Source organism: Pezoporus occidentalis, unplaced genomic scaffold (genome assembly GCF_034315485.1).
Source record: "Pezoporus occidentalis ecotype Australia unplaced genomic scaffold, CSIRO_AGI_Poc_V1 ctg75, whole genome shotgun sequence".
NCBI classification, from domain to species: domain Eukaryota; kingdom Metazoa; phylum Chordata; class Aves; order Psittaciformes; family Psittacidae; genus Pezoporus; species Pezoporus occidentalis.
In genome coordinates, this window is record NW_026916104.1 from 2758656 (window position 1) to 2783674 (window position 25019).

General features: G+C 39.4%; 1 protein-coding gene across 2 annotated transcripts in view; it reads left to right on the forward strand.

The window, feature by feature from the left end:
- The first annotated feature begins 4542 nt into the window (after positions 1–4542).
- KCNH8 (potassium voltage-gated channel subfamily H member 8) overlaps positions 4543–25019 on the forward strand; it is a 185932-nt gene continuing 165455 nt past the window's right edge. The window contains exon 1 of one of the 2 annotated variants that reach the window (XM_062602054.1): positions 4543–4872. In XM_062602054.1, coding sequence (XP_062458038.1) covers positions 4797–4872 — 76 coding nt within the window. In that variant the 5' untranslated portion in view covers positions 4543–4796. The remainder of the gene's footprint in view (positions 4873–25019) is intronic. The other variant, XM_062602053.1, reaches the window with a different exon arrangement.

Below are 25019 nucleotides of genomic sequence, written 5' to 3' on the forward strand. Positions count from 1 at the left end.
TGGCGTGTCTGTTAACATCAGTAAGCTTGCATCCTTTATTTACACCAGCACCCAAAGAGAAATGAACCTTTGAAAAAACATTTTGCAGGTATTTGGCAGTAACAGAGATAAAGTGAGGTTTGAATCTTTAAATTCATTCCAGATACTTCGTTCCAGATACCCTCATGTATGTATTCTTCTGCTTTCTTCTCCTGCATTTCACTTATTTGACCCTCCTCCCCCAACTGTTCTTGATCCAATTCTGTATTTTCTGTCTAGCTACCCAGCTCCAGTTTCCTTTCTCACTTTTCACCCTGTTCTTGGTGGTTTGCCCCATTATTTAAGTTGTTCTGCTTCATCTCCTGCTGCTTATCTTCTATCTCGTTCCCACTGAGTCTAATTCAGCTGGGATATGTTTCCTAATGACTTTCTGGGTCTTTGCTTCCCCTGACTTCTACTTTCTAAGGAGTTGAGGGTTTCCAGGTTTCCTGCAGAGCTTTGGCTTTTCCTTATGCCAGATTCTATTTCCCTTGTTTCATCATCCGTTTCAGTTTCATCCTAACTACTAATCATGTCCCACACCCATTCCCTCTTATGGCTTCTCTTCTACATTATGTTCCAGTGAGTTGCTCCTTTATTTACTAAGATTTCTTAACCTGTGCTTTTCCTTCTCACTTGAATCTTGAAAAGGACTGAATTTCTTTACTTTTTTAAATTTAAATGTTCCAGAGATATGGTCTGTCTGAAGCAGGTTGCTATTTTTGGCAAAATTTTATACAATAGAAAACATGGTCTTATAGTAGGAATTGCTGGCAGATATGTAATCATATGTAAGTCTCTCTCTAGCACATGAGCAGACCTTCTTGGGTCAGACCCAGGGTCTGTCTAAAAGTATCATGTCTGTACTGTGATTACATCAGATAGTGGGGAAGGAGCCCACTGAGATGAGTATTTTAACCCTTTTCCTTGCAAGCTTTTCCTGTCTATAGCAACTTAATCAACTCCTGAAACAGATGTGCCATCTTTGTACTTAAACTTCGACCCAGAATGTTGTTTGCTTGGAAGAGCTTCAATTATGTAGCTTTATTCTTTAAAAGTTCTGGGTTTTGCTTATGAACAATTAAAGAAAGGGACCAATATGTCCTTAAGCATAACAATCATTTGTTAAGATAATACTTCTAACACACATTAAATTAGCCTGTTCACAGCAGATGAACAGCAGGTTGCCATTCTTTGCCCTTTCCTAGTATTTTCAGACTCTTTCATTATTCCTTTTTTTTTCTTCACTGGATGCCTAGGTTAAACAAATAAATAAGTGGGTGGCAATTCAAAGCACAAAAGCAAGCTACATGCAGTCCTTTCTGATTGTTAATTTGTTTTTTCACTGACTGTTTAAATTTGCATAACTACAGCAGGTATGTTGAGGTAGAGTGCTTATGAGAGGGAAGCAATAAGCAGCTCCCAACTTTTGTTATGAAGTTATGAGGAATGTTATGATTGTTATGAGGAATATTAATAAAGAAACTTGGAAAATGTGTTTTGGGTTGAATTAAAAATTGTACATGAAGAAAAGGTGTATGATTATGACCAAAAATGCTGCTCTTTGCATATGCTCCATGCAAAACTCTCTGTCCATGCCCTCATTTCTAGATAACAAGCAATGCCTAGAAAGATTATACAGTGCCTCAAACTGTAATGTGCTATGTTAAGTGCCCAAGTAGCTGTAGGTAAGTGGGAGGAAACGTATGGCTGAGATTATATTTTATATACTGTTGAGTAATTTGAAGCAACAAATCTTATTTTCTTAGTACCTCAGATCTAAACTGCAAGCCCCTAAATTTCATTTGCAACGTAAATGCCAATGGCAGCCTGAACTGTAGCAGCAGTGTTATTAGCCATTAATTTCCCAGCTCTGGTAATGTCTTCCTATAATTTTATTCTCTTATATTTTGAATTCAGTTAAATGTTCCAGGGTAAACAGTCAGGAATATGGAAATATGTAGATTCCCTACTTGGTGTTTTGTTAAAAGCTTAAGAAATAATTTTCCCAGACTTGACTACAAACTTTCAGCTCCTTCATCTCCTTCTATAATACTCTCATCTGTTTTGTCTCTGCTTTTCTGAACTTCTTGTTCTCAGCTTACTGAAATTTTAACCTACTAAATTTGTCTTTTAAACTACTCCAGACTTAAGTCTTCTCTGCTGTGTCACTCTCTGAAGTTAAGTGCCAGTCTGTATTAAGGAGGATTACTTTTATGAGTAAAAGGTTGTAGAATGTGCCAAAGCTTTCACTGTTGCTGCTATCACCTCCCCTTGACCAGCGGTGAATATATTTCAATAACTAATTTGTGTTCACCACTATGAACATGAAACGTGCCACCTAGCTTCTCTGGTAACCATCTATCCTTTCTGGGGTGCGTATCTGCATAATTTTTGAGTGATCCACCCAAGTTCTTAGGCCTTATTTGAATATTTTCTGTCTCATGGTTGTTAAAGAAGTCCATGGACTCTTAATAAAACTTTACAATTACTGAGGCCATTATATCGTAATCATCAAAAAAGCATCATGTTTACAGCTCAGACTTTGTGTTGTGTGTGAGGAAGTATGGTGTTAAACCCTTATGGGCTGGCAGAACTATTAGATGGCGATTTGACTCCCTTGGATCTATTTTTTCCGTTTTGTGACGACTTTTGGTGAGTCAAAATTGAGAAATATATTTCTATCTTTAAATGTACACATTACTGTCTTCTGACTGCCTGCAGTAAGATTGAGAATATATTCTTTTCTCTTCCCTGTATCCCAACTTACATGGCAATTGGGACAGGTCATGGAAAAGAATGCAAGCCAAAACACAACCATAGCACACTATCTACAACACATGAGCCCCTTGGCAGATTTTGAAGATTCAGATTTACCTCAACCTCTGCTGCTGAGAGCTTTGACAGAAGTGAAAATCTGGTTGTGCTCTTCTGGATTTTGCAAGTATTGAAATAGGGTTTCCTTTGTTTCACATGTAGGGACGTGTTGTAGCCTCAAACCTAACTAGGAGTGTGATACCTGCCAGTGAGACTAAATGGAAAGCTATCAAGAGAAATTAATTTTGAGCTTTGTATTTTTCACCTGAAATTAATGCCTCAGTTTTATTACTAGTACATTTTAAAAGTACTGGAGTTGAACAGGCTCCACACAGCATCAAGCCTGTCAGTTCAAGGAGCATCTGGAGGACTCTTAGTCGTATGACTTAGGTAGCCCTGTGAAAAGCAGGTAATTGTACTCAAGGATCCTTACAAGTCCCTTCCAACTTAAGATATTCTGTGATTCTGTGTGAGAATAACTTTGAAAAAGAAAATTGGCAATTGTTGGCATTCAGTATTAAAAATTGTATGTCTTAAGGAAAAGACTAATGATTCCCAATGAAGGTAAAAGCCTGCCATGAATTTGAAGTTTATCAACTAACTAAGAAACTGATAGTACTGTGAGATCTTAGAGACTTCCAAAGTAATAGTGATGGTAAGGCAGTCTCTATTTTCATGTCACTTCTGAAAACTGAGCTGGGAACTCTATATCAGCTTATTTGTACTGGCTTCCTGTACAAGAAATGGACAGGTTCATGGTCTCAGTAAAATACTGCTGTGCTTTTTGAAGCCAAGGTGGGTTGCTGTGGGTAGGCTTTGATATTGTGCTATAAAACCTATGCATAAGCATTTTCAAGGTTTAGGGATTGGATGTTTTTCCTTTTATTTCTCTCTTGTAAAGAAAGACCCTCTTTGTCCCTCCTGGAGCCTCTCTCTGTGATTCTTATCTGAAAAAGTGGGAATCAAAATACTCTACTTATCTGGAGACACAAAAAAGAAAAAACCTAATAAATGGAAATAGCATGAAATAAAAATAACAATATAGTTGTAGCAAGCAACAAAGTAGGAAGAGACCAACAGGTTTCCCCTCCATAGTGCACACTGGCTTTGCAAATTAAGGAGTGTCTTTTAGTCCTAAGAGAGCATGGAGTAGTTTTGCCATTGCTGCTACAGTAAGTGAAAAGACCGTGCCATGGAGTGCTACTTGGCAGCATTTAAAAAGTCACACTTTAAGTTAATAATAAGTTAATTATCCTAATGTGGAATTTTTCAGCAAGGAATTTCTAAAAGATTATTAAGGAAACACAAGTTGAACAGTTCTATCCCTTAAATAAACAGCCTGAATGTGCAAATAATGCATCAGGCCACACACCTGATGGAGTGTTCTCCATGTTCTAGTCTCTCTTTAGGGGCACTTGCTATCCATGACAATAGTGTTTCCACTTTCAGCAAAGACAGATCTCATGCTTTACCCTACAGTATGGTTACTTACAAAACAGGGTTCATGGGAGATAATACGCCTCTAGCCTAGGAAACCTGTTACGTGCTGAAGGCCGGGCGGGTCAGGCTGGGATGGGGAGGGCCGGGCACCCCAGGGAGGCCGCCGGCTCCCGCCCCGCTCCAGCCGCAGGTAGATAAGGGTGGCCGTGCCGCAGCCCTCCAACCTACGGCCGCTCTCTGCCAGCGCCCCCCTCCCTCTTTGCTCTGTGGGAGGCGGCGGCTCCGCACCTGTGCGCGGCTCTCCGCGGCAGGGCTGGGGACTCCGTGTGTCTGGCTCTGACGAGCGGGGGGCTCCCTGCGCCGGAGGCGGCGCAGCGGCATCCCCATCCTCCTCCTCCTCCCCATCCACCCCTCCCTGCCTCCGCCTCTTTCCTCCTTTTCCCCGGGCGCCCTCTGCACTTTCTTCTCGAACCACCCTCGCAGGCAAACTTTGATGGGGAACCTCGCACAGCGCTGGAAAAATGCCGGTTATGAAGGGATTACTGGCACCCCAAAACACCTTCCTCGACACCATCGCCACCCGGTTTGACGGCACACGTGAGTCCGGGCTGGGGTAGAGGGCGTCGGCTCCGGGAGCCCGGGGAAGGGGATGCTCGGAAGACACCGTGCGTGCGGTGGGAGCCTCCTCTTTCCTCTCATCCGCCCTCAGGGGCTTTCCTTGGTACCAGAAGCCGGGAATAAGGAGGGAAAGGCGAGGGAGATTCTAGCCTCTCCCTCTCTCCTGCCTGGTTTCTCCACAGCTTTGCAGGTGAGGAAGGTGCCGGGTTCCCTCTCCTCCCTACCCTCTGCGTGGGGCTCCGAGGGGCCGGCCTGCCTCTGGAGCCGGGATCTTCTCAGGAAAGTTGTGCGCTGGGCTGGAGCTTCCACCTCACCCCGCGCCCCTGGCAGCCTACAGGCTGGAAGGAAAGGCAGGTTTCAGAACCTCTGCAAGGCTCTGATTTGGAGATTTATTTTCCTTTACTACCGCCAGCCCCGCTATTAAATCTCATTCAAAGCTGGATTCCGGCAAGTCGGGCTCAGCAGCGGCAGCAGCTGTTGCGGGTGTTAGGGAGGGAGGGAGGAAGGAAGGAAGGGTCCTCCAGCGGCAGCGCTGCAGCTGCTACCCGCTGCAGGACCATGGACGGGTCCCGGCCCCACGACTGTCCGGACGGGACGGTGTGGGGACCTGCTACGCGTCCCGCAGCGCGCCGCACCGCTCCGCCCGCGGCCGCCGCCTCGGTCCCGCTCCAACACGGCGGTGCCGACGAGCCGGCTCCGTGCTGGAAGGTGGTTTCCTCCCCACGGCCAGGGATTAGGAGTACCCTGAGTTATGTTTCTTCCTTAATGGGGCTCATGCATACTAAATAAAAGGGGATAGGGGGAACTCTCTTCCCTTTAATTCCCTTAAAACCCGCCCCAGTCGTCCAAAGTTGGTGGAAAAACAAACTCAAATTTGAGCTGCCATCAGCTTTCTCTTGACTGGAAACACTGCAGTCTAATGGGCTTGGTATCTTCTTGGTTATGTATCTATTGGCATTTTCTCAGTGGCTCAGTTAGTGCATGATTAAGAGAACTGAACTGTGATTACTGGATCAGTAAGTTGTAAAACGTCATGAAAATGATACAGACAGTGAGATAATTGCAGAGAAGCAAAAAACTGCATTGTAACTGCTCTGCTGGTCTGAGGATACATAGCTGATTACAATTCAGGGCTGTACAACTTCATTATAAAGCAATCCCTCTCAAGACTACTTAAATGTACCTCTAAATTCCTTCAACTATGGAACTTGGTCCTTCTACCCTTTTATTTGTATAAAGCGTATGGGTGGTATTAACTGCATACTGAAGCATGCAGCTCTAGTAAGAGTCTTGGTGTTGATACCATTATTTGCCAGAAAACCATTTCTTCCCTGTTTGTGCTCAGGACCCTCCCCTTTACAATAGCTTCCTTCCAAAGGATGGAGCACACAGTTTGTAAGCTGTACGCACCAACATTTGACAAATTCTGTGTTGTTCTTCAAAGATTCAATTTAAAAGCCACACTAGTGATGACATAAAGGTCTTTTATTTAATAAAACACTAGAAAAATGTCAAATCCCCATGTTCTCAACGACACCAACAGACAAGTGTGGAAGAAAGGTTATTGCTTAGCTGAATTCTATAGCTGAATTTATCCAATCTTTTAAAACCAGTGATTCTACTAACTACGAAGTCAATCGGGCCAATATTTTCCAAACCGAGAAACAAACATCAGTGTCTTACTTTGAAATGTTTAATGCTAACTACTCATCTACTTTTTCCTGGGCTGTAATTGAAAAAGAACATACTTAGATATTTAAGTGCCTCCAGAAAATACAGCATATTATATTTTATTACAGGCAGGGAAATTTTTCTTTTTAGTCAGCATTTCAGAATTTGGTTTAAATATTAAACAGGCCTATTCTAGACGTCACCATTGTGGGATTATCAGCGTGTAATATGACCTATTCCCAGAAGTTCGCAGGAGAAGACTTTTTATGAGCTACGTAGTCTTGTATCTAATAAAACTTTGGAGGATAGTAGTATTCTATGGAAACCTGGTAGCATGTCTCTTAATTTACAGAATAACATAACACCTCTTAGAGTGTTAGAATAAACTAGTGAATCAACTTGGTTATCTGAAACAGTTATGTATCCTAATCCACATCATAGCTCAATTTAAAATCTTCAGAAATAGCTCATCTGCTTTGCAACAATATAACTTTTCCTTTAAAAAAATCTAAGTATAAAATTATTGCTTCAACTGACAAAAAAAGGTCAAGTAAATAAATACAATTTTGAAAAATGTGTATACATATCTGAGCATCAAATAGAAACATTAAAGCAAATTTGGTTTTCATGTAAATTGTCCAGGTGGTATTCCTGAGGGTGCTCAGGTGACTAAAGCTAGAAGTAATACTGATGGATAACCCTTTCAGGAATCAGTCTCATGTCTTACTAGCTTTATAGGTGATACAGTCTGTGAAAGGAATAGAACTGATACCTTGCTCTGAACCTGTGGTTCTCAAACTACATTGTCCTCACACATCATGATATTTAAATGGTAAAGTACGGTTTTCTGTCAGAGGGCTTTTTTTTTTTTCGGTTGTTGTTTTTAACATGGTCTGTAGTTAACAGACCTCCATTCATTTTAAGCCTCTGGGAAGGATGTATTATGTTGTCATCGGTGATAGACTAATCCACCAATGCATCTTTAATCCAGAAGAGGGATAATTCTAATTCTGGGCACCAGTGCAAGAAGGGATTCCAGATAATATTAGAAATTATGCTTTGCTTTGCACAGAAGTTTTCAAAAATTAATTCATACAAGTATTTTAATTTTACTATGCAAGTATTTTTCTAATTAACAATTATAAATCACACTATGAAAAAATTGCATACTCAAAAAAAGCATATATAATAACTGCTTGATAGTTATTTCAGCTGCTCAGAATTCCCATGGTAGATATTTTGTATTGCTGTATGTGTGTTACGCAGACATATTTTTTACATATGAAACCAGGGAATATATGCTAAACACAAAAAATGGTGCCTCTTACCTGTGCAGGAGATCCCAGAGATCTGCAAATTTCCAGTTACCTGTGTTGCATATGTGGAATAACAGCATTAAGGGTTTGCCTATCTGGATTTCTGAGACACAGCTCTTGGGTTTGCCTATGTCCTGTAATACCTTCGCTTTCTTACAACTCTGAACTGTCTTCTGTGTTCCTGAAAGCACAGCTTAAGTGGATGTTTTTCAAATGGCTTTCCCCACTCTCCTCCCCCATAACTAAGCCGCAGGCATTCAAACACTTTTTGTCGCCCCTGTTAGCAACGTGTTTATGTAGTTATTGGGCATTCAGAAAACAAATATACACATTTTCAGATGAGTAGCTTGTAGTATAGGATAGGGGGTTTGAATGGTTGCTTAGGGGATTTGTTGGTGTGGGGTTTGTTCTTTCTTTTTTTCCTAGATTTTCAATCCAAAATATTGTTAAGTGTGAAAATATTTCAAATATAAGCTTTTAAGTACACTTTCTCGTTATTATGAAACTAAATGTTTGAAGTGAGTTATTTCACTTCAAGTTTTTGAATGGAAAACTTCGCCTCTGTGTACAATGATCTTCCCAGATTGCAGGGTCAGATTCCTCCCCTGTTCCCCTCTGGACACTCCCCCTGTAACTTTCTTTTTTGTCTCTCAAACTGGAGAGGTCTGTTAGGTTGAGTCAGTGCATTAACACTTTCTGCAACTCTGTTGTCAAATTCTGTAGCTCATTCAGGTTGACTGCTATCCTTTCTATTGTATTAAGTGTGCTGCTTAATCACAACATGGTTCTCACAAAAACTTTGAAAGCAGCAAAGTACTTCTTGGCTACTGATGCTACTTGGCACTTCTCCCCAGACAGGCCTGAGATACTGCAGTAATGTCAGGTGTAGGGAAACAACAGCTGAGCTTCCCAGTGGAGCATGTTATTCCTCAGATGCCAGGATCAGAATGGTCTACCTCCCAGAGATAAAAGCCTGTGCCCAACGAAGGGTGAAAGACTCAATCTATGCTAAGCATTGATCAGTGTCAGAGAGCCTTCCAAGCAGTGACAGTGGAAAAGCTGATGGTCTATCAAACTTCATCTCTGAGGGAGTGGAGGTGTGGTGAAGGTGGTCTAGTTCTTTGCATAGTTATAAGTGATTCAGCAATAAGGAAATTTTCAAAGTTATATTTATCATTGGTTTTCTGTTATGCAGATTTATTTTTTTTTTACCCTTTTGTTCATATCCTTGGATAAGTAAATAATGTGTTATTTTGAATGAGTTGCCTATTTGTCATTGCAAAAGTACACTCAACGCAGGGGGGAAATCTTGCTTATTCTCAGATCCAAGCACAAAGAAAACAAACGCTTTTCTTTCTGTAATTGTCTCAGTAAAACATAGCCTGTGTTGCAGCTTGCAGTAGCTGTGTCACTAAAAAAAAAGGCAAATGTGATTTTGAATATAAACCAAGGGTCAAATGTTGAAATTTGTTGTGCTGTTGTTCTTTGCTGGTAGTAACAAATTAAGCAGCTATTTGAAAAATCTCTTCCTTTTCTTTGGGCACAAGTGTTGGGGTGTAAAGCCTCATAATTTAAGGTTGTTTTAGTTGGGTGATCTTTGCTTTCCGCAGCTATAACAACTTCTGATTCTAACTTGAGCTGAAGTTGGACCTGAAAGACACAGAATTTGAAAGGTTCTGAAGCATCTTAGGACTACATCTCTTAATTCTTGAGTTCTAGTCCTAAAGATCCAATTCAAGGCAAAAAGTGTTCAGGTGCCATTTTTAATATTCAGTCACTGGATTATTCTTTAATGCAAAAATGTCATTACTGTATGTTTTTTTCAGAGACCATATTATTGCTAGAGAAAATACTAGCTATTCAAATTATCAGGTGGTGGTCTCTATCTTTTGTTAAACAGAAAAGTTAGAGTGACAGTCTTGCAATGCATCAATTAGGAAGGCTATATAATTCATTAACCACACCACTCTTTAGTTCCAGGTTAATGCTCATAAATATAGACTAATAACATGCATTATTATTTCAAAAGTAAACTATGTATTTAAATTCAAGATGAGGATTTGAAATTAGAGTGGAAAAGTCATTAGAAAAGGGATTTCTTTTTTTTCCCCAGAACTATACAAGAATATTATCCTGAGTATTTTCTGACTGGAATTTTAAGTGAGCCTAAGAAACCCCATACTCAGTGCCATAATCAAAACAAATCTGTATATTTAAGGTGACATCTATCTGAATTAATGTATACTTTCTTAATGGATTACAGAAGAAACACTTTAGAGGGTTTCTAAATCTTAGATGATTATCAAGATTTCCACTAGAGATATTCAGTAAACCTACTCTTTTTTTTCCTCTCCAAATGTCTAATACTACTTTCTTCTCTGATAACATTTCAATGAGTAATTTACGCTGAAAAAAGGATTTTTCTTATTGTTATCATTGCATTTACACATCCAACTTCTATTTAATCTTATTTATATTTGTTTATGCAGGTAGTAATTTCATACACATTCCCAGTCTTTTTGGATGCAAAGGAAATGTGTTCAGAGTAAAAAAAAATGCCTCCATCAGTTGTAGAAGTGTAAGCAAATAGATATGCATGAATATATTACAGGAACAGGGAAGGTATAGTTTTAGAGAGCATTAACTACTGTTACTACTATTCTGATGTAATGTATTTCTGAAAGAACAGTAAGTTCCAAGTATTCCATCAGCCGTAGCTTGGAAACAGTGAACACAAGCAATTGGTACAGCAGTTCTGCATTTTCATGAGCTTACTTAACCTTGCCTTGTGTTAAAGTGACCAGAAGTAAAGAGAATGTAAGGAACAATCTTCTCCCAAAGTAATGTTGTTTCCTGCACACTCAATCTAAAAATAAATAAATAAAAAGAAAAAAGGAAAGGGTGAGGAGGAAATAAGCAAACAAAGCATTCTCAAACTGGAGGTGGAAGAGAGACTTCCTTAACAGTAAAAAAAGTCTTCTTTTGGAGTTTCTCTTGCAAAGTGCTTCTGGCTCCTTCTGTTTTCCAGGACTGATAATAGTATTCAAAGGCTTTAGAACAGGTGTGATTCTTAAAATACTAGCATATTCAACATTGATTTTGACGTTAAATACCTTCTGATCATCCCTAAATCTTAATGCTGGGCTGTCAATCGTTTCAAGAACAGTTGAAGACAATTGCATTGTGGATAAACACCTTGTCTTACCTGTTGATCTTTGCTTCAGGATTTGTTTTAAGGAATGTAGACCACTATCTTCTGATGTTGCAATGATTTGCCCCTTTTCAAGGAAGGGTAGCTTGTTTGGTGGTGTTGGTTTTTGTTTGTTTGTGGGTTTGGGGCTCCTCTCCTCTTCACTCATCACCTATTCTTTTTTCAGTGACTGCTTAAGACTAGGCCTAGAGCTTTCCAAACTGTGAGAAAATGTAGTTGTGTCAATTGTCCCTGAGTTTTCAAGAAACAGTTTTCAGCAGAACATATTTTCAAGAGTTCATGACCAGTTTAATTACTTGCTGTGAACATTGTTCATCAGATCATATAAGCACTCTAAATTCCACTGTACTGTATCCTTAAAGCAGCATCGATTCTGTGTGAAGATCAGTGAACCCTGATGGGAACACACTTATTCTGTGTAAGGAAGAAAACAAACAAGCAGTAATGAAGATAGCCAAGAGAACTGTTCTAAAAGGCTTCTGAAATGTTACCTCTTAAGCGCACTGAATGAGGCAACTGGTTCTATGGCTGAGTTTCAGCCTCTTTGAGAAATTAGGAAAAATAATGAAAATAAAAGTCAAACAATGCCATTACCATCTCTGTTTTTCACAGAATTCTGTAATGGCAAATGGCAACATGCAAAGCCTTTGACAAAATGAAAGAAAATAAAGCCAAACTTAAGATTTTTTCCTGACTCTACTTTCAGTGAAGTCAATAGGAAATTTCTTCCTGTTACAATCAAAGTTTTGGCTTCAGTGAGAACAGAAGTGTTCAGGTACAGCTTTTACCATGGTATTATAGAATTGTGCAAATCCCCTGGATGACCCGGGGAATTACAGACCAGTCAGTCTCACTTCCGTGCCTGGCATAATCTTGGAGCAGATTCTCCTGGAAGGCATGCTAAGGCACATGAAAAACAACAAGGTGCTTGGTGACAGCCAACGTGGCTTCACTAAGGGGGAATCCTGCCTGACCAATTTGGTGGCCTTCTATGATGGGGCTACAGAACTGATGGACAGGGGTAGAGCAGTTGATGTCATCTACCAGAACTTGTGCAAAGCGTTCGACACTGTCCCACACGACATTCTTGTCTCTAAATTGGAGAGACATCAATTTGATGGATGGACCACTCCGTGGATAAAGAACTGGCTGGATGGCCACATGCAAAGAGTTGTGGTCAATGGTTAGTGTCCAGCTCGAGACCAGTAACGAGTGGTGTCCCTCAGGGATCGGTGTCGGGACCGGTCTTGTTTAACATCTTTGTCGGTGACATGGACAGTGGGATTGAGTGCGCCCTCAGCAAGTTTGCCAATGGCACCAAGCTGTGTGGTTCGGTTGATACCCTGGAGGGAAGGAATGCCATCCAGAGGGACCTCGACACGCTTGTGAGGTGGGCTGATGCCAACCTCATGAAGTTTAACCATGCCAAGTGCAAGGTCCTGCACCGGGGTAGGAGCAATCCCAGGCACAGCTACAGGTTGGGCAGAGAAGAGATTCAGAGCAGTGCTCTGCGGAGAAGGACTTGGGGGTGTTGTTCAGTGAGAAAATGAACATGAGCCAGCTTCAGTGTGCACTCACAGCCCAGAAAGCCACCCGTATCCTGGGCTGCATCAAAAGGAACGTGACCAGCAGGTCAAAGGAGGTGATCCTGCCCCTCTGCTCTCATGAGACCTCACCTGGAGTATTGTGTACAGTTCTAGTGTCCTTAACATAAAAAGGACATGGAACTGTTGGAACAAGTCCAGAGAAGGGCCACGAGGATGATCAGGGGACTGGAGCACCTCCTGTATGAAGACAGGCTGAGAAAGTTGGGGTTGTTCAGCCTGGAGAAGAGAAAGCTGCATGGAGACCTCATAGCAGCCTTCCAGGATCTGAAGGGGGCCTACAAGGATGCTGGAGAGGGACTCTTCATTAGGGACTGTAGTGGTAGGACAAGGGGTAAGGGGTTAAAACTTAAACAGGGGAAGTTTAGGTTGGATATAAGGAAGAAGTTCTTTACTGTAAGGGTGGTGAGGTACCAGAATGGGTTGCCCAAGGAAGCTGTGAAAGCTCCTTCTCTGGTGGTGCTCAAGGTCGGGTTGGACAGAGCCTGGGTTGAGATGGTTTAGTGTGAGGTGTCCCTGCCCATGGCAGGGGGGTTGGAACTAGATGATCTTAAGGTCCTTTCTAACCCTAACTATTCTATGATTCTATGATCCCAGCCATAGCTTTTAGATTTTTTTGCAACTAAAGTATGTCTCTTTCTTAGAGTGACTGGAGATGTATCCCACTGAGCTCACTGAAATTGTATCACTGTTTAGGTAAATGAATAAGGTGTCTGGCCCAAGATGTGAATGAACTTTCCAAATTATACCATAGCTTTTCCTGTTTTTTCTTGTAAAAACATTCTGAAAACATTCATACACTAAGTAGAATAGTTTTGCCTTAGTACCAAGCACAAAATGGGAATACAAAACCTTAGGTTCTTTTTGCAGGAAATATGAATTTATATACTTGAATTTATATATTTTTAAGAGGAAAATAGGAAGTATCAGGGAATAATCACCTTTAGAACTAACAGTATTTGAAAAATAATTAAAAGAAGGTAATGCAATTTTTAATGAAGAAAATTATTTATAGATCCAACAAGTAAAAAAAAAAAGAAGGAAAAAATTTGTTGTCACAAAATTTTTTTTTCCTTTTTTATTTTTTTATTAGTTCAGTAATGAAAATCAAAACACATCCATGCATTGAGCCTGGATTAGGCCTTTCTTGTTTTAAAAGAAGAAATGAAAGAAATTCTGACACAATATTGAATTTTCTTTAAAAAAGACATTTAATCTATCATTTAATTCTACTATAAATAAAAAAATAATGCAAGAAATCTTATATATAGTAAAGGATTTTAATGCAAATATTTAGATGTACTTCAAAACTGCCTACATCTACCCAAAAGTAAGATTATAGAAAGTTGTAATTGTTCCCTTTCAAAGAGAAAACTGCTTCCAGTGTGCCAGCACTGAATCCGTTTTTTCTCTAGGCATTACATATGACTGCTCTGAGTCCAGGTCTCAGCTTCTAGGATTTTTAAGAGTTGAAATTTGCCAGGTTATTTTGCCTTTCCCTCAGTTTGAACCTATAGAAATACAGAAATGTTCATTTGGTCAGCATGGCCCTGAAAGCCATTGTTACAGCTCTTTTTGGTGCCCTTTCCTTTTTTGCCTTCCAGCTCCCTCAGCAGCTCGTAATGACACGTGACTAGACATTTAATTCCAAATGTATGAAAGAGAACTCTAAGCTGGTAATTTTGTCATTTATTTGATTTTTAGAAGGAGACAAACAGCTTGATTTCTCCCTCTGTCGTGGTTTAAACCCAGTCAGGTAATTCGTTCACTCACTTCCCCCCCTTTCTTGCCCTCCCCCCTCCTCCTACTCCCAAAGGGATGGAGAGGAGAATCGAAAAGAATGCAACTCCCACGGGTTGAGATAAGAACAGTTTAGTAACTAAGGTATAACACAAATCACTACTGCTACCACCAATGATAATAACGATAAAGGAAATAACAAGGGAAGAGAATACAACACCTCAGCACCAGCTGACCGATAACTCGCCCCCCAAGCCCGACCAAGCTCCAACCGATACCTCCTCCAACCCTGCCGTCTCCCAGCCCTTCCGGCTAACTCCCAGTTACCTCCTGGGCATGACGTGCTGTGGTATGGAATATCTCTTTGGTCAGTTTGGGTCAAGTGTCCTGTCTCTGCTTCCTCCTGGCCTCCCGTCCTGCCTGGCAGAGCATGAGACTCACAAAGTCCTTGGCCAAACCAAAACATCGCTATCAGTTCCGTTCCCAGGCCGAAAGTCAAAACACAGCACTGCACCAGCTACCAAGAAGGAGAAACACGACTGCTACTGCTGAACCCAGGACACCCTAAATGTCAGATTTGTCCTGTGATAAGAAGAGTATGTTTTTGCATAAATTGTGCCTTTTCTCACATTTTTGAATTAACAATTATAAAAATACTGTATTGTTTTAAAGGAGAATATTTTTGTGGGAAAAATAAACCTTTTTATGTAAGATCAAAGAGATTTGTAGGTGAAAATTTCAATGAATCAATAAAAATCACAGTATAGCAACACCAGGTTGTTTTTTTTTTATTTATGATCACAGTGGTTTAATCTGTCTTTCTTTTGAATATACGCATTAAGTTTGTGAGATAAGACATTCATTGCATTTTCTAAATTGAATTGTTTCTTTATTGAGTTGAAAGATCCTGAGGTTAGGAGTTTGGACTTCACATTTTCTCTTTTCCACTTCTGGAATCAGTGGGAAGAAGCACACGCCTCATGAAACCTGTAGTTATAGCACCAGGTTTTAGGCACTTAAATACTTAAAATTTCAATGTAGAAAAGTATAGTTAATAAATACTAATGGAAGAGATTGAGCCACACATTTGCCAAGAATAAGGAAAATTAACAGGATCAGTGTTTTTCGGAGGAAAATATACAGCTATAGGTTGTGTCTGTTTCAGTGCTGTAGTAATTGGGTGACAGCATGGGAGGGAAAAGGCAAGAGAACAGTGCAGTTAGGCACTGTGTCTCCCTGGCTATTCAGTGTTGCTGTAAATTGATGTTTGTGATTTAAAACCGTACTCTGCTTTTAATGGCCCTGTTTGAAGCAGAGCTGTGCACAATACAACCAAGTTTTTTCCTTAGCCACGCTCAGGATCTGCTTCTGCTTTGAAAACAGGAAGCTGGATGTGTTAGACATCCTGAATCTCTTTATTACCTTTTTGTATTTTTACAGGAATATTTCACAGAATCATAGAATAGTTAGGTTTGGAAAGGACCTTAAGATCATCAAGATCCAACCCCCTGCCATAGGCAGGGACACCTCCCACTAAACCATGTCACCCAAGGCTCTGTCCAACCTGGCCTTGAACACCACCAGCGACAGAGCATTCACAGCTTCCTTGGGCAATCCATTCCAGTGCCCTACTACTCTCATAGTAAAGAACTTTTTCCTTGTATCTCACCTGAACTTCCCCTGTTTTTTAAGTTTGAGCCCTTTACCCTTTGTCCTATCATTGTAGTCCCTAATGAAGAGTCTCCCCCCCAATATATTTACCCATATTTACCCCAGAATATTTACCTAATCGTTTTCAAGTAAACTTAAATGAGGCTTTTAGAATTCATTGGTAATTCTAAAATCAGAGTGTCTCTGCCGATACTGCCTTGTAGTGTATGCATCTGACAGTGTAAGAGCACAGCACTTACTGATCTGTTGCTATCAGGTTCTTGCCAGGAGCTAAGCAGACAGTGGCAAAGTGTGCTAGGCTTGGTTACCTCACATCAGTTGTGTGAATTCAGTGCAGTGCAGTATATTTATAGCATGAAGGCATTGTCTCCTAACCTTTTTGATGCTCAGAAGTAGATAAAATTGATTGCTCATATTTAATTAATATGCATAGTAATTCTTCTAATGAAAGGATTTTTCTAAGGTGAACTTAATGAGAGAGAATCTCTGTAATGGCGTTTCTTAGTTTGATAGTTGCTGCTTTTCTAGCTATTAAAGTTTAACATATTGCTGTGCAGAACACAGTGGTTCTATTTCAATTGTTTTAACTCTCAAAGTATTATAGCACTTTGTATAGCACTTGAATGTTTTGGTGTTCATTTATCATGGTTAATTCATGGTTTCCAGGGAGTCTGTGTATCATAGAATCACAGATGGTTAGGGTTGGAACAGACCTGAAGATCACACCGTTCTAACCCCCCTGCCATGTGCAGGCATGCTTCACACTAGACCATATTACCCAAGGCTCTGACCAACCCTGCCTTGAACACAGCCAGGGATGGAGCATTTACCACTTCTTTGGGCAACCCACTCCAGTGCCTCACCACTCTCACATTAAAGAACTTCTTCCTTATATCTAACCTGAACTTCCCCTGTTTAAGTTTGAACCTATCACCCCTTGTCTTGTTGCTACAGTTGCTGATGAGCAGTCCCTCTCCAGCATCCTTCTAGGCCCCCTTCAGATGGCACAGTAAACTAAGTATCATAGCAGAATAGTCTGTCTTGAAAGCTGGTGCTTCCTGGTGGATTTTCAGGCTTGGCAAGCAAAGTCTATGGCAGTACCACACTTCAGTGAGTGGTGTGATGGTTCGGCTGTGAAAAAAAAATTTAAGAAAATGAGTCTTTGTTTTTTGACAGACCTCACAAGTATCCTTTTTGGTACATAAGACAATGCCATATTGGGCCATATGACATGGAATATCTCTCAGGCTGAGGACACAAAGTGGGAGATATCTCCAGCTGGTCTCAGTCCAACTGCATGGCATACTGTTCTGCTGCAGAAAAGCACCAATGCCTCTTTTGTTCCAGCAACCTATGTGCCAGATTAGTATGTGACTAGCAGATCAAATATCAGCGTTGTTAGCTACATATACAAGAAAGACAGGAAAGGGTCTGAAGTACAGTAATAAGTGATATTCAGGCCTTTGGGAGGGGATTATGAGGCAAGAGTGGAGAGATATTCTCTAGATTATGAAGAAGATAAAATAATTCCCAGAAACAAAATAAGTTTTATCCATATAAATTATATTTCTCTCTGCCAGTTCTGCTACTTCACAATAAGGAATATATCTTTATTGCTGCTAAATTCCCAGTACTTCCCAGATTAAGTCATACTTTCAGTTATAATTAAGCATAGGCTATTATTGCAGAAAACAAAAAACAAACTCCTGTGGTTCTGAACCAAAACATTTATTTTCAGTTTTATTTATCTGAAATGTTGGATCAATTATGTGATTTTATCAGGTTTTAAAATTAAAGTGATTTTCAGAAGCCTTTTGTATTTTGTCACTCCAGAAAGGTCAGAATGATCAAAATAGTTTTGGGATCTTTAGTAGCATCTAAGTAGTTCAGTTAAAGTAGTTCACTCAATTATAGTGATAGAGGACTTGATGATTGAAACAGAAGAGAAATAGACACGTTAGAAGAATGAGGGATGTATCTTATTTCCACAAGTGCAGACTACTACTGGAATTACAGTTATGAGATTTCCACACCTAAAAGCCATCCATGCACTTCATCCATCCCATTCTTGTCATGAAAAGGATGTATGTCCTACCTTAATTCTTCCTGTCAGATAGCTACTTTACGAAAATAGGTTGTACACGAGAAGTGTTTCTATCCTTACTCTGTGTTTCAAAAATTACTCTTATAAAAAGATAGCCTAACAGGACCAGGCTAGCAGTAAATGTTAAACTTAGAGGATTTTTCATGACAAGGGATTTGTAACAACCTACGTTATAGTGAAACAGCATGTCTATAAAGAGGAATTCTATCTTTAGTTGCAATGTGTATCTTTCACAACATTAATGCTTAGTCAACATTACAAAAGCTTTTCATATACATGCTGTTTTAAAGGACCAGGAAAGTTCCAAAAAGTTTGTTTGATAATGCAGGTTTCAGACCAAAAATTAAAAGAAAATGACTTTAAAAATAAAAGATAATCCAAAGCTATAAGAACTCAAACAAGCCTAAAGTCAATAAAAATGTCGCAGTGTCGTGGTTTAAACCCAGTCAGGTAACTTGTTCACTCACTCCCAGTGAGTGGTGCCGAGCTGACAACAGTCGAGGTCCGTGTCTGTCTCCCCCCCCCGCACCGGGGCTCTCCCCTTCCCCGCTCCCGGAGGAACGGGGAGGAGGATCAAGACAGTGCAACTCCTACGGGTTGAGACAAGAACAGTCCAGCAACAAATCACCACCGCTACTATTTGATAAGGGAAAATAACAAGGGAAGAGAATACGATTTCCACCCGGAAGCCCCTGTCCTTCCACAGTTACCCCTCACCCTGGGCCTGACGTGCTGTGGTATGGAATACCTCCCTGGCTAGCCCGGGTCAGGCGCCCCGTCCCTGCTTCCTCGCAGCTTCCCCTCCTCCCTGGCAGAGCATGAGCCTCACAGAGTCCTTGGTCAGGGTAAACATCACTTAGCAACAACTGAAAACATCGGCTTCACCAACACTGTTCTGAAGCTGAAAGTCAAAACACAGCACTGCACCAGTTAACACAAAGGAAAAACATGACTGCTACTGCTGAACCCAGGACACGCAGTAATTAATTTTACATTTTATCACATTGGCATGTTACTTCATATCTTTGGGATTGCTATGTTGTGTTCTAGCCACTTTGTGAAGCATCAAAAATATGTGGTCATCAGTCAACAGTGGATTTGACTGGTATTGGGTATTGGCTCAATTTTCTGAGGCACAGCTGCATTTGCTTTCAGTCTACTGAAAACAAAACATAACTACTATGAATACTTTAATATTTCATGGTGTGTCATCATGTGTTATAAATCATCAAGACTAGAGCTTCCTAGCTCTTTAGCCATATGCACTTATTTCATTTGTTTCTTCAAGTACGTGTGTTTTGCTGTTCCTTCTCCTCAGACTAGCACCAGCAGCACAACCTGCCTTTCACCACAGAGCAGTTCTTGACTCAGATCAATTGGTAAATTTTTTGCTATGTATGAGAGCTGACCTTAAAATGTAGGGAAGTTCAGTTGCTTCCTTGTTTACCAGGCTGTTTTAAGTAAGACTTTTTATTTCTATGAATAATACGTTGATTTTATAGGTGTCTCATGGGAACTGCAGTGCTAGCCCAAGTTCTTCTCTGTAACTGGAACATAGAATCAACGAGAAATTTGAATCTTTAGAGCTTAACCCTAAACTGATCACCTTTAATAATGAGTGATCATGGTATTAAATCAGAGAGGCATCTAGAAAGTTTCTGTATATAATTCTCTATTATTTTTCTTTTTATTTTTCATAATTTCACAAAGTGGTGAAATTTTAGAATTTATTGATGTATTGGATACAAAAAAATCTCTTCAGCTCTTGCAAATATGTGAAAGGGGAACACGTGATTTTGTGTGCCAAGGAGGAAGCCTTGTTTCTTCTTGCAGTTCAGTTCCTATATGGATTTTCTGAAATCCAGTAAGGTCAAGCTGACACTGAAGCTTTGTGAAAACAGGACATGAATGATTTCTCTCCTGGCTATTTTATGAAGCTCATAGTATCTCGGCAGCCTTTAGATCTCTTCTATAGTCTTTTCTCCTGTTAAGTGTTGCTAAAAACAGGAAGAGGGTTTTGTGTCGACAAGGGAAAAGATGGGGAGGAATCAGATGTGCGTGGGGAACACATTCACTTACGTTCTGTTTGCTTTATTACAGAAAGCAGCAACAGATTAAAACTTGCTTGAGAGATTCAGCAAGCACAGGCAATCCACAACAGTTGAAGAACACCACTTTGTAACACTGAAATAGACACTGAACTGACTGTACTGATGCTTTTGAAAAGATGCTCAGACATCTTTGCCTTCAGTCTCTTAAAAGAAATGCTTGATGTAAGATTCTGAACATATTGTTGTGAGGGAAGAAATTAATCAGCTGAAACGTGAGAATATGTAGAGGAGTCATATAGGCTAGTTGTCCTTCTTGCTATTTTAGATACGAGCCTTTTCTTAGAACAGCTTTCCTCCCTTTTAGCTAACAGTTTTCTCAGTTAATGCCCCTCTTGAGTGTGAGTAGAAGGACTGAAGGTAGGATTTGTGTCAATGGGATATTTGGGAATGAGTTTTCAGTAATTTACTTGATTCACTTTCCTGTGAAAGAAGCTCTAATGGGTATGGTCAATTTGGCACTTTTATTTTTTTCCTTAACTGGTTTAAGTTATTCACAAGATGGAGTAAGGGAAAGTGCTTTTCTCTTTTTTGACTGCAGACAGATTCTTGCATTCATAATACTTAGTGCATAATACTTAGAGGTCTAAACCAGAACATATAACTACCCTTCATAACTGCATAAAACTTATCATAAGAATCTCTTAGTAGCTCGTTTCAAATCTCTCACATCTGGAAATAATGGAACCAGTTAGAGTTGAGAGTTACCTTTTTTCTGGCTTTATGTAAGGTTCTCATATAACACCATCAGAATTACGCCTCTTAAGATGATTGATGCAGAGAGAGAAATAGAATGGTCGAAAGCAAGGCTACTTTGCTTTTTGTCTTGATTTTTCTTTTTTAAATGCATCTGTCTGAAAGAGGTGGAACTTGAACTAATTTTATCAGTAGGAATTACTTCCTAAGTTAACTGGAATAATTTATTTACTTGAAACAATTTAGAAATAAATGGCACTTGGAGGAGTGATCTAGCAACATTCATTTTTGCACAGTTTATATTAACACACAAAATGAAGCAGCTGGGAATGGCTGTGACACTTGAGAGAGGTTAAGTTTATATTTGGTATAAGGAGAGTTCTTTTAGGTACATGCGATATAAGGAGTAGTCTTAGTATGTATTATGTTTGGACTGTATATTCAGTTGTTTAATGCCTTTAGTATTGCTAATAGTGTTTTCTTTTTGCCAAAGTATACTTGAACTTCACTGGTTTAGTGATGGCGACCATAGTCAGGTTCCTGCTTGTACTTTTTTTTTTTTAATACTAAAATCACTACCAATCTAATGACCAATGTATTGTACTTTGCAAGATACTTCTAATCATTCTTTCAGTCTTTAGTGACTTATCCCCATGAAAACCATTTCTTCCTAAAATAACAACTTTATGTGGCATGCAGTGTCAGACCATTGTGTACTTACTACAGTCTCTGTTGTTCTGTACAATGTTAAAAATGCTATCAAAGTAATTTCCACATAAACTGAACCACCTTGAATACCATTTAGTATCTGAAAATAGTTTCATCCACTGTTAGGAAAAGCTATGTAGATATATCACACATTTATAACGTAACAATCAGCATCACAAAAATACTTAATATTATAAGCATGTGGGTTCCAATTTTTCCTTCAGAATCAATGATTGTAGAATGCCAGAGCTTTATTAATAGGGAATAAAAATAAAGACAGTTTGGCTTGGTCTGTATTTATACTTTTACATGTGTTAATTTGGTAATAAAGAACAAGACCTCCTGATGGTTCTCAAAACACATACAAAACTAGTTTATAGATAATCACCTGTTTCTTAGCTAGCATGCAATTTTGAACTTGCAGTGTATTATTTTTTATAAGTGACTCCATTCTTGTGAATATTCACCTGTAATTTTCATAAAAGTTGAAGGAGTGATGTAAATTTTAAATTAAAATTTGAAACTTTGGGAGAACCAAATGTTTCAGTGTCTTAATTATGAACAAACTCCCCAGATGATTGCCAGGTATAAGGAAAGGACAGGCAGCTCCAGATGGTGTTTTCACCATCTGTAAAGTGTCCTTTTCTCTAACTATTAGAGCAGGGAAGTAAGGAATAAATGTTTGAAGTTTGATGGGACAAAAGGCAGAATAAGTGGTCTTTTCTCCCTGCGACTAAATGGCCATGGAGCATGGTTGGGAAGTCATTGTCGAATACTGACCTAATTTTTTGTAATAATTTTTCCATCTATATGTATGTAAACATTACGGCAAGTTCTAACCACTGCAGTGAAACAATTAAAAAACTGTTGAAAGATAATGCGCTGTTTCAGAAAGACTAAGTTAGTATTAGCATTTGAACTTAAATCTACTGGTTACGTTTATCATGACCAGAAGTTTACATCTGCAGAACAATGTCTTGAAATATGTTGTCCAAATTAAAAATGGGGACAATATTTCACAAAGTTCTGCTGATTTTACACTAGGTCTGAACTTGATTCAGTTCTTAATGAAACTAAATTGAAAATTAAACCCCCAGTATTACCCTTGTCTTTCAATTCAGAGATGACTAAATAGAATAGACTTAGAGAGGGACATAGGAAGCTCTACACTGCAGGTTACAAGGAAACATAAGTGGGTCAAGAACAATTGTGTGGTTGTTTACCATTTACCTCATGTTTGCCTGTAATCTCTCAGGCTGTTGGGAGATTACAGTGGAAGAGAGCAGTCCTGTAACAATGCTTCACACAGTATTAATCAGGAAAGAAACCTCTTTTCCCAGAAAAACAGAAGGAGCACTGAGCACCCACCAAAGTGGTGAGTGAGGGAGCCCTCCCAGGTTTGAACAAAACCTGTATGTGTGAACACTGTGTGGTATCTGTGTGTTTCAAATGCCCTGGATGCATTGAACCAACCAAGGTGACCTGGCGTGTGACCTGAAAGGGAAATAGATGTGTGCATGGAGACCTGGTACAGGAGCTGCTCACTAGGCCTCATTTTAATGGATGGAAGCAGTGGCAAGACTATATGTGATGTCCTGTAGCAACATATCGAGGTAAATCCAGTGAGACCAGAGTAATATGCAAAGGAGACTTCATGTGTTCTGAAGATGATAATCAATATGTTGCATTGATGGTCTGTCCAACAGTAAAGGCTTTGCCCATGATTTCTTGATGTCCTAGAGTCCTGATAGACACCTGCTCCTTCAGAAGTCCGTGGAACAAATACTGCAGACAGTATTTATGTAATATTATGTAATGAAATTCTTCCCCAGTAAGATGCCAGGGAGTGAAGAAGAAGGGGAGGATAAAAAGACAAATCTGGGGAGAAATTCAGATATCTGGTATTCTAGGTTTGAGTAAAAGGCTTGGAAGCTGGATGATCTAGTTATAACTTCATTCTGGCTCTGGAGGCAGTTATTGTTATAAGGTGAATTAATAAAATTCTCAAATTCAATTTTCTTCTATCCTTGAAGTGAAATATCATGTACATCTGACTTTCAAAGGTCTCTGAAGATTATCTAATGCTTGTAAAACATTTTGAAGATGTACAATGCCCTACAAAATATTAGCTATTATTCCATATTACTAAGAAATTATTTCTTTCCCAAATCCATTAGTACTGCTATTATTTAAATACAAAAGAATTGAGACAATATTTTTAACTTTTAATTACTGCTGTGAATGAATATTTTTTCATTTTAATTAAACTGTCAAAAATTTTTAAAAAATATTAAAAATATACTTCCTACCCTTGTTAAACCTAAACTTTCTAAACTCTTTCTTGGAATAAGTGGCCAATGTCACCAACAGAACACTAGAAAATGTCAATAGGCTTCAAGTCCCATCCTTATTTAGCAGAGCAGTAGATTGTTGCAAGTTCTAGTGGCTTCAGGAATAGTACTGACTTTTTGTGAAGCTGTGCAATTACTGTTGCTGCTATGTCATCCACAGAGCAATAATGAAGATATAATATTGTTTATACAACTTCACCTAAACAGAAATTTTGGGTTTCTCAGTTATGATGTAAGCTGTATTTAGAGAAGCTTTATGGTTTCTACTGTAGCTACATGTTCTCCAGTTATCATTGCCAAATTAGTTGAAACAGGACCAGGTTGTAGAATATGGTTTATTTCCATATACTTTTCAAATCTTATTGTGTTACTGTTACTTCTTACCATTTTATGCCTCAATTTTTTTTTTTGTTAGCTTGTACATTTTTCTCAATTGGATTCATCCATTCTTCCTGAATGCAATGTAAATTTTTAAAACATCACAAAAGGAAACAAACTATCCTGTCACTTTGAGGGATCCTTTCCTCCTCATCTTTCCCCTCCCCCTTCTTTTAGTTTGAGCTGCTTCACTGAACTTATAAAGTTGAAGGACTTACACTGTCTTTCTTTCTACCTCATACAGCCAGCCACACTCTTTCATTGTGTGAATGCTCCACACTCACTTTATAGGAGTGCCAGATATATGGGTGGAGTAGATCAGTGAAATAAGTGGAAGACCAGCACCTTTAATTTGCTAAAGGCTGTCAAGGCTTAAGCTGGAAATGCATACCAGCCATCTTTTCAGATACTCAACCTAGAGGACTCCTACTAAGATAGACCTATTAGAAGGTTTGTCCCTGGAATACTAATTTTCCCTTTTTTTCCTTGACTGCTGAAAATATTTGCTTGTTTTACATCTACTTCATACTATTCTGTGTATCCTTCCATATGCATAATGCCTTTTTGT